This window comes from Phlebotomus papatasi, chromosome 2 (assembly GCF_024763615.1).
Source record: "Phlebotomus papatasi isolate M1 chromosome 2, Ppap_2.1, whole genome shotgun sequence".
Lineage (NCBI taxonomy): Eukaryota > Metazoa > Arthropoda > Insecta > Diptera > Psychodidae > Phlebotomus > Phlebotomus papatasi.
Genome location: NC_077223.1, coordinates 97,010,048 through 97,020,446, shown reverse-complemented (window position 1 = coordinate 97,020,446; position 10,399 = coordinate 97,010,048). Strand labels below are relative to the sequence as shown.

The 10,399-nt window shown below is 34.0% G+C and overlaps 1 protein-coding gene across 1 annotated transcript; it reads right to left on the bottom strand.

The window, feature by feature from the left end:
• Positions 1 to 4,644: 4,644 nt before the first annotated feature.
• Positions 4,645 to 9,683, bottom strand: LOC129802586 (trypsin-like). Its single transcript, XM_055848525.1, has 5 exons — positions 9,607 to 9,683; positions 9,473 to 9,543; positions 7,504 to 7,854; positions 7,284 to 7,430; positions 4,645 to 4,976 (listed from the first exon to the last, which is right to left on the bottom strand). Exons 1-5 carry the CDS (start codon positions 9,650 to 9,652, stop codon positions 4,812 to 4,814), a joined length of 780 nt encoding a protein of 259 aa, XP_055704500.1. The 5' UTR covers positions 9,653 to 9,683; the 3' UTR covers positions 4,645 to 4,811.
• Between the last annotated feature and the right edge of the window lie 716 nt (positions 9,684 to 10,399).

The following is a 10,399-nucleotide window of genomic DNA, read 5'->3' as shown; positions in this document are numbered from 1 at the left end:
TTAATCAAAACAATTTCTAAATGTTTATACAGGGGATGGGTCCGTGGTGTAATTGGTAAGAGTGTTCGGCTCATGGGCGGTGTGACCCTCGGCTCGACTGTCACTGTTGTGACTTATACTAGCTTCAGACTTAAGGCTTAGCCATAAGGCAGAGGTGTGCAAGAAACCGTTGAAACCGAATTAACGTCAAAATAAGTTTGTTATAGTAGCGTTTTGACCATTGACGTACATGTTTCATTAAACGTTAATTCGGTTTCAACGGTTTCTTGCACACCTCTGCCATAAAGCTTAACTGCTTTAATTTCTTATCACTCAAGATTTTTTTGGGAAAAATAAACTTAGTATTGGATAATTAAGGGTAAATGATCTATTAGATTCTGAAAAATTAATAAATTTGGTTGATATTTAGTATTTTTAGACCTTCGGGAACTGGACTTAACCTCTAGTCTGAAGACCGCTTTAGAGTACTGCCCGGTGCAAACAATTGAAATGTCGGAATAGACATTTTTCAAGACACATTATAATCTAAATAATAAATTTGTAAACTGAGCAATGTACAAAATGTCAATAAAAACCCGACACATCGAAAGAAATAAAATATAATATATTTATACAGATTGCAATAAATAAGGAGTTATAAAAATACATAAACCTTTCAAAAATCATTGTGAAAATGATTTAAAAAAAATATAGTTTTGGACTAAAATTTTATTTAAAAAAAAATACTTATTAGAAATTCAAAAATTTTTCAAACTGAATGTATCTCTATAAAAGGATGAACTCAGGGCACCAATGCCCTTTTCGGAAGCGTCAGTGAGAAGGGATCAATTCAGAGTCAAACTCCTCAGTTTTCCAAAGCTTTCGGCGTACTGCACGCCTAAATCAATGCTATAGAGGAGAAATTTTTATTGCATATTTTTCATAGTACATTGAGGAGATACAAGATGAGTAATTTTGTTCTTTATCTTTCATACACTTACTCACTGAATATAATTTTTATCTCTGAAAATCATCAAATTGAAAAAAAAATTGGAAAAAATTGAAAAAAATTGAAAAAAAAATCTCTATAAAGACAAATGGTGCTCTGGCTGTACTCATCAAATTTCTTTGGCAAACGATTAAAAGGAATCACTAAAGGTGTCTACACATTGAGCCTTTTTTTCTTCAAAAATTGCTTTTTTGAAGGAAATTGGTTGCAGTGCTGTAAGCAGAAACGTCAAAATTCTGTCAAAAATGCAATTTTTGACAAAAATTGCTCCCAATGTGTAGAGGCCTTAAGATACATAACATTTGGAGTAGAATTCAGTTTAATTAAACTTAATGTGACTAAGCTGTAATGCTTTCGATTTATTGAATACTTATTTTTATTCCTAAAAAGAATTGAATTCTTATTTTTATTTCCCCTCTCAGCTCAGAGACAACTTGCAAACTGCGAAAGGGAAAGTTCCTGTGTATCAAAATGAATATTTTATGTTAAAAATGCCACCCACTTCCTGTCAACAAAACTTAAAATCTGTTGTCGTAGAGAAAAATTGGACTTTTTAATATATTACGTGATACAATCTCTAGACGACAGTGGAAATCCACGACAGTTCCAAATACATTTTCTCTCACATTCTTTAGGAAACATCTGAATCACTAATGATGATGATTTAGCGACGATAGCCGAAGAAATTTCTTATTCCATTAACCTAGAAAAGTGTTAATTCAATCTTGAAATTTAACTTGATAAACTCTAATCACACCTGTTCAACCCATAGTAAAAAGTTTATTCAGAATAATGCGTATTATGTGTCTATTTCTGTTTTTATAATCAGTTATCTATCGATAATTTAAAAAAAAAAATTGAAAAGGACTTCTTCATAAAAGTTGATTATTTTATATTCTTTTATTAAATATTTTTATTTTGAAGTTCAATGAAAGAAGGAACCGGAACTAAATTATACCAGTGCGATGTAATGTTCTAGTTTGTGTTTTAGAAGGAATAATCACATTGTTACGCATTCATCTAGTCAATGAAATATTCACCGGTTTAATGAGAGCATAATTTCGGAAATATAATAAACAGAGAATTTCATTTTCTGGATAATTTACATCGGTCTCTTCTACAGAATTTTCAGATGAACACAAAGACCGCAAAAAAGTTCCAAAGAACCATATTAATAGTAACAAAATTTAATATTAAATGAAAAGACAGAGTATATTATTAGTAAGCATTAAATACGCATTACGTTATGATTACTGGTCCCATCGGGTATTCCCGGTATTCCTTGACGAGTTTAAATAACGATTTGCAGAGTCTTAAGAAAGACTTCTTTACCTGACTTATTTTAATTGAATTCACCTTTAAGCAGCTATTCTGCAAATATTTATTTTAACAGCTCCGTTCTGCTAAAGTTTTCCCAGAAGGCCAAAGAAAGCTATTGAGGAAAGAGAAATGAAAACTTAAAAGTATTTGAAGAAGTAACTATAGCCATTGCTTAAACAACCATAATGTGAGAGGAAAACTTGAAGAATATACGACGCACTGTAGAAAAATAAAGAGATAAAGCTATACTTAAAATATAAGATTCATTAATGTAAACTAAATATAAATGCGTGAAAATGGGAGAGAACGGTTCGAATTTCAGATTTTATGCTAATAAACATATCTGTATAACTATAAATATCTAAAATTATAATTGTTTCAAATTTTTTTAAAAGCTTTATATTTTTAATAACTTTGCTAAAAAGGAAAACTATCGTTCACAACTAATTTTAACTTGTTCTTCTTCTTAATGTTTTCATATGAAAAAAACTATTGATAAAATATTATCTCAGTCCTCTCAATCGATTGGCAAATATATCCCAAGAGAAGTTAAACTTTTAGTGAAACCCGTGAAAAAAATCACGCCCAACTAATATTTTGTTTTATAATCAGGAAGAATTCTTGAAGTTCGGCTATGTAGAACAGAGGTGTGGAAGAACCGTTGAAACCGAATAAACGTCAAAAAAAGTTTGTTTTGGTAGCGTTTTGACCATTGACGTACGTGTTTCATTTGACGTTATTTCGGTTTCAACGGTTCTTTCACGCCTCTGATGTAGAATCACCTTTCTGGACATTTGTATAATTTATCGAATCTAGGCCCAATTAATAGTTTATGTGTTTTTAAGATTTCAAAATAATTATTTCCCATAAATAAGCTTCTAGGTCAGAGGCGTGCAAGAACCGTTGAAACCGAATAAACGTCAAATGAAACATGTACGTCAATGGTCAAAACGGCCACCAGGGCAAACTTATTTTGACGTTTATTTGGTTTCAACGGTTCTTGCACACCTCTGTTCTAGGTACAGTAGACTCTCGCAAATTCGGCTCTTTTAAGATCGGGCTACTTTTTAATTCGGGCAGCGGTTACATTTGAAAAAAGTTTGTTGTCATTTTTCAAGTTTGATTATGATTATCAAATGAATCAAATATGCTCAAATTTGGCATGGTTTGTCTCAGTTTTAATGTGATTTTGCATTATTATGGAATTTTTATGAAATTTACAATTAATACGAGTATGTAAACTCAATATGTATATGCAGATTAATAAAAATCGTTGCATTTCAAAAAGTGTGTCGCCCGAATTTCTGTCTAATTCGGCTGACATTTCGGTCCCATATGCCCGAATTTGAGAGAGTCTACTGTAATAGATCAAAAAGAGATGGCACAGCGTCTCAGGCTTTGCGAGCTGCTTGAACTCCCGAGAAGAAGCTCTGCCTTATATTGTTTTTCGAAACAAAGTATTATAAACGATAACAATTCCATTGGCATTAATTTAAATTTAAAAGAATATAAATAAGAATATTACTGAAAATCAATTTTAAAGCCAGTGAACTTGACTTTAAATGATAAAAACTTTATTGTGATTGGTAAAAAGATATCTTTTTAGATTGCACTGTTTCAGAATCAGTACTTCTAAATGCGTATATAAATAAATAAATAAAACTTTATTTTATATTTTAATATTGTTTGTACATCAATTCTTTATTATTCTCTAAATTTTAATTTTTCATAAGCATCTTAAGCGCTTTTTTGTAATCCTGCAAATCGTTAAAGTTTTATTTTAAAAAAACATTTTAAAAAAATCATGGAATGACAATAGTTTTACAAAAGTAGGTACTCACTCACCTTTCCAAATCTTTCGTAGCTCAATCGGTTGCATTCTTACTGTTACAAATAAAGCAAAAAGTTGTGGAGCTTTGAAAGCTTTTCTTCCACCTCAATTATCTCACGCACTCGATGAATGGGGATTGATTTTGAAAAGGACAGGACAATATAGTTCATATGTGTTCACAGCATTGAGTTATTTATGCCAAATAGAGCTTGAATCTCTCCAAAGTCCATGCGAGGGTTTGGAAAGACAGTGAAAGCTGCAATTTATATTGCAAACATGCTCCCAGCTATAAGCTCTTCCCAGTGTGTGAAACTGAGGACGTGACATCGATTTCCCTTAGCATTGAATCAAAGGAGAAAATTCTTCCCATGAATGTGTAGGAGAAATGCAATTTAATGCTCAGATGAAGCTTCGAGAATTCCATCACATTTTGGAAGGAAGCAATTGTGGGCTTTCTGGATCAAAATAGTACTGAAGACATTTGGAAAAATCACTTGGATAGATATTTTCTCGTTTTGTTTTTTTTTTTGTTCTCTTCTTCATCGTCATACAAACACATCTCGATCTAATTCTATTTGGATTTGGTGTGAGCAGCAATTGAGGGAGGTGAGTTCTGAAAACTAATTGAGTCTTTGATTCGATGGCAAAGCATCTTGTTGAGAGTATCATGAGCTAATTTCCGTCCAACGTTAGACAACTATGCTGACGTATCCAGTCAATGTAGTAAGCAACTTCAGTGAAAACTCCCGGATAGGGCGCAATGGTGCATGGCTTAACGCTCCAGGACACAATTCCGACTTGAATGCCATTGAGGAGGAGAGGACCGCCAGAATCACCCTGAAAGAAATTGTAAATTTAGGACAAACCAATATATAAATTATCGCATAAGCCATTGAGGAAAAACTCATGAGGAACTTCGGTTTAAATTTAAAGTTCGGATTAAACGGTAAGAGATACGAACTTACGGTCTTCGGGGAACCCCCCTTCCATAAGTCGGCCCAAGTATCATTATTATGATTTTTTATTCCCCCCCACCCCCTACATTCCCTCCAAAATCATGTTTTTTGATTTATTTCGAAAACGGTTCCTACTCTGAAAAGGATGTCTTGTCAAATTAACATGAAAAGTTTGTGAAAAGAATATTCTGCTATACAAAATATGGAAAACTTTGCCAAATCAGCGAACAACTGGATCTTGTTGAAAGTTTGTCAAAAAAAGTGTTTTCACTGTTTTCTCATAATGTAAATGTAAGAAAAGGTTTTGTCAAACTGGTAAATAACACTCTTTTGGCAAAATTTGTACAAGATTCATTTGTCCGTTTAACAAAACATTTATTTTCATATTATGATTTGTTTTATTTTTAGATATATATTTTGAAGGTAGTCCACGTGAACATTTCGTCCAAACATACCTATGACCTAAAAAAATCGCCATTTTGAATTTTTTAAGGTCATAGTTTATCCAATCTAGAAAGCCTATTTTTCATCCGATTTGGTTAAATTTGGATTTCTTGGAAAGGTCTTGAAATCAGCAAGAAATCGGTTATATAGGGTGTCCCAGAAATCACGCAAGATTTAAATTGAGCGGCATTTCTGAAATAAAGGTCCCCAACGAATAATAAAAATACTACGTGACAGTTTATAGATTAGGGTTATTAAAAATCCATCACTAAATGACAGACCAACGCTTTTTTGTTCTTAAAAAAATATTTAAAAAATAATTAAATAATTTGGTTCGAGAATTGGTCAGAAAATTGACTTAACTTCGTCAACTATGAAGAGTCTAATTTAAAAATTCACAGAACTGAATTAATTTTGCGGGCTAAATACGGCTAAAAATGATTAATAATATCGTATCAGTATATTATCCGAAAATAAAGCTGATTAAGCGTTACTGTTACTGACGCTCGATATCGCAACATGATAACCGAGTTTATGAAGCCTACATCGAGGGATTTGTTCATTAATAATTATTTAATTATGAATTCATTAATACTGAGGACATGTGGATTTAGCAGGATAGTGTGACATGTCATATAGCCTAAGAAATAATGCAATTCCTGCATAAGACATTTCATGATTGTGATTTTCTCTATTGGTGATCCGAATTGGTCCATTAGATCATGTAATTTTAGACCATTACATTTTTTTTATTCGGTTATTCGAAGTCACAAACCTAATTCAACAGACATACATCCATCTGTGTGCATTAAAAAAGGACTTTTAACCATGAATTATCGAAATTTAGCCACATTTGTCCAAAAAGATAATAAAAACCTTAGACGAAAGGATTCATATGCCAGCAAAGCCATGAAGGTTAATTACTGGATGCGATATTTAATACATAAACTCTGTCTTATGTACTTTGTTTTCCAATTTAGAAAAAACGTAATTGAGAAAAAAGTGTATTTAATTAAATTTAAATCTTGCGTAATTTATGGGACACCCTATATATCCGTAAATAGCTTAACTTTCTCGAATTTATTTTTTTTTTTTTTGTATTTCCCTATACTTGTAACTTATGCTAGAACTCTCTGGAATGATCATTTCTTTACCAATTTTTAATTTTAAAATGCCTCTATGCTTTATGAATCACTTCAATTACTAGTGGACCAATAAGCACCATGAGGCCATGCGAAAAAATAAATCACGAAGAGATCTATCTCGGTTTTTTTTTACCTGAATTAATATTCTTTTCTTTTGCTTTGAATTAGCAATACGACAAAGCATCGGATCAGATATACTATAGAATGAAGAGTTATTTTGGTACCAAATTCACGACTAACTCTTTCACGAGTTTATCTATTCAATTCTAGTTGAGTTATGGGGGTTATAAGCTTTCTGGGCCCATTTCTACAATGAAGCATCTAATCACCTAATTAATATTATTCTAGTACTTATTATTCTACTAGTTATACCAAATTTAAATGGCTTTTACACAGTGGTTTTTAGTATTTCAAACGATTTCAACAGATTTAATCAAAACCGAATTCTTGAGTACACAAACATTAATTTATGATTCTTTAATATCCTCTCAACCACTTATTAATGACTCCCGGTGAATCTCAGAATTGAATGCTATTTCCATGGTATACATGGAGTAGGGGACTATGCCAATGGACCATAAATCAATTGGAGTACTCACGGTACACTGGCCTTTGCCACCCCCTTTTACGCCTGCACAGATATTTGTGGTGTGAATCTTGTCAAAGTGGAGCTTTCTGCATTCGTCATCGGTCATCGTCTCTAAGTCCACCTTCTGCAAATGGGTTTGTATGACTCCACCGACCGTCTGTGGTAGTTTGGAGAGGGTCATTGTGAATTGCTCAAGAAGTGATTGGATGGAGCTGAAATTTCACACTCACCGCATTCATACCCCATCCCACCAGCTGAGCCTCGAGTCCACCATGAGTGTAGGAAAAGGCTTGGGGGAGTCGTACAGCTTCTACAAAAGCATCGAATTCAAGTGGCTGTTCCAGCTCAATGAGAGCAATATCGTGGATGAACTGGTTGTTGTCATCATAGCCTTCGTGACAGATAATCCGACGGATCTTCATGATCGAGTCACCATCCTTGGAGATCACATGAGTTCCGTACTGGACAGTGTAGTCATCGGGATTACGCGTCAGGAAGCAGTGGGCAGCTGTGAGGAGCCATCGGGAGTCAATAATAGTGGCACCACATGTGTGTGATCCTGATCGGGTTCTCAGGGAAACCTTGAGGTATAATCCAAGTATATTAAAAGAATAATGTTAATGTATTATTTTCTTCATCATCGGGCGGAGACTTCTTCCCTGTTTCTTCCTGGGTACATTCTGTAAGACTTAAGACCTGCTTATGACCAATTGAATTGTGTATTTCTCCTCAAATTAACCAAGCATTCAAGGGGCTTTAAGGGTTTAGAAGAACATTTGTTAATTCTATCCCATTTCCTACTTACACCTCTACACTACACGGTGAGCCCTGGATTCCATTCAGAAGTTTTCAATAAGAGACTGACGGAAGATGGGACCTCGTCTTGGCATTCTGAACTATATTTCTTAGATTTCAGTAGATAAGGATTTATGGCAATGGTTAAGTTGTTGCAAAAAGATGGCGTGCAGAAGATCTAGCACTTTCCTTGATAACGGACAGCTCCAAAAGCTATTCAGATATGGTTACTAACTTGGCGTAACATGGTAACCGGCCGTTAACTTTAGAGCCAGAATTCTTTACTCTTGTACATTATGACAAAAGGAAACAAAATCAAAGAATATAAGGGCCTTGACAGACATGAGGATTAGCCGAAAGACGGCTTAACGTAATTATGTTAAAAATAATAGTTAAACTACATTTCCATAATTTTCCACTAAGTCGTCTCTCGGCTTAAGTCGTAAGTGTGTCTAGGGCATAAAGCTACACGACGACCCAGGATCGCACTGCCCGACGATGTACAAGGAGTGCCAACCCTTGTAAAAAAGAATTTCATCAGTCCAAAAACGAGCGTTTAAGTAGCACTCCTCGGAAAACGATCCAGTTACCCCACCTTACTATATAATCGTATAATATTTTATATCGTTGAGAAGGAGATAATGCATAATAAAAATAGTAATATGTATATTACATCGTAAACTAAACTCCATAATTTGTAAGAGAAAAACTAAAATAAGTCTGATCATTTTATGCTTATGAGAAAAATTGTTTCAAGATCACAATTTGAATAAAAAGAAGAAAGGAAATGTACCAACTTTCTTTTCCCGTTTACGGACGTGGATTATAATCGAAAATTTTAAAAGAAAAATCATCACAATTTACTTTCTCTGCTCTTTAATTTGAAATTCAAATATAAAATCAATCTGGAATTTTAATTCGTATTCGTAATATCTGAAAACTTTTGTATATTCCAAAATGTTAAACTCTCATCTTATTAAGTCAAAACGATTATTATTAAATAAAAGTTTATTTATGTATTATGCTTTTTTTTGAATATTCCAAGATGAACTTCTTGGAGTACTTCATTTGAAACTTCCTTTGAAATAATAAATGGAAACGTCAGAAATCACAACGATACCCATATCTTTCCGCAGAGATAGGGTCTTATCTGTTAGTCGCAACAAGACCCGGGAATTGAGGCAATTAGTTCAATTAGCGCCAAAACGATAGCCGCATTGGTGACTTGGAAACTTTCACATTTGCCAGAGAAAAGTTTTAATTTGCCTCACACATTTTGACTCACAAATGAAGTATGAATTATTTCTGAGTTGCGGTAAAGAAATCGCCGAGAAAGTTTTGTCCCTAGTCCTGGGAGGGTGATTTTCCTGGAAAAAGTCAAGGAATAACAAATGAGTGACATACCATGTAAGGAAATTCCGCAGCGAGTGCATCTGATCCATTTACTACATAGTTCTCGATGGATGGAGGAGCCCCTGGAAGAGACAAACAGAGACTTAGCACTTTATAATCCGATTGAGTAAACTTTGCGCTATCACCTAGTCCAAAACCAATGAATATGACAACGAGAAATAGGGGACGCATCGAAAAATCTCGGTAAGACCACAAATTTGAACACACTAAAGGCTCCCATTTGGAGTGCAAGAGCCTTTATAGTGGGGCCAAAGGAACTGATAAGTCCCTATCGCAGTGATAACAAAGACAAATGGTCTCTATCTTTGCCACCGAATATCAATTAAAGCTGAAGGTTTTCCATCGAATTTCCCATACGCATCGGAAATACAGATGACTATCTTGGCGGAAAAACATGTCTTGCGAAACTCTAACACAAACCCAGGTTGACCTCCAGAATTTTCATGTTCAACAACCTTTATATGCTTGCATGTCTTAATCAATTTTCTTGCTATCTTGTTTTACTAAAAGTCCCAAAAAGCTCGTAATATTTCTTGTAGAAGCTCATAGAGATAGCAAAAGCAGAAGAACTTTGTACCATTCCGAACAGTTGTTCTGTTCTTAGAAAAAAACTGGTTATTTCGTGTGAACAGATTGTTAAAGTTGTCCACAGAAAGAAACCCATAGGTTTGCAGCACCCTCTTTTTTTGAGTGAATGAGATTATGACCAAATTGTACAACCCCTCGGATAAATTGGGATACGTGCGAATCGGTACAAGGGGTGCCTATTCACCCTCTCTGAATATATTATTATAGCAGTGAAGTGAAATTTTTTTTCTGAAGAAGATGGTTTGAATAGTAGGGGAGTTTGGATAATGAATCGATATATCGCTAACGCGATACATTTTCAAAAGAAAACTGTTATAATTTAAATAGTAA

Bases quoted from the DNA above. Each gene is read 5' to 3' on its own strand.
- LOC129802586 (XM_055848525.1), bottom strand. From the start codon at position 9,652: ATGCGTCCCCTATTTCTCGTTGTCATATTCATTGGTTTTGGACTAG. The intron at 9,544-9,606 runs GTGATAGCGCAA...TGTCTCTTCCAG, and splicing joins ATTCATTGGTTTTGGACTAG to GGGCTCCTCCATCCATCGAG. The intron at 7,855-9,472 runs GTATGTCACTCA...TTATACCTCAAG, and splicing joins CTGCGGAATTTCCTTACATG to GTTTCCCTGAGAACCCGATC.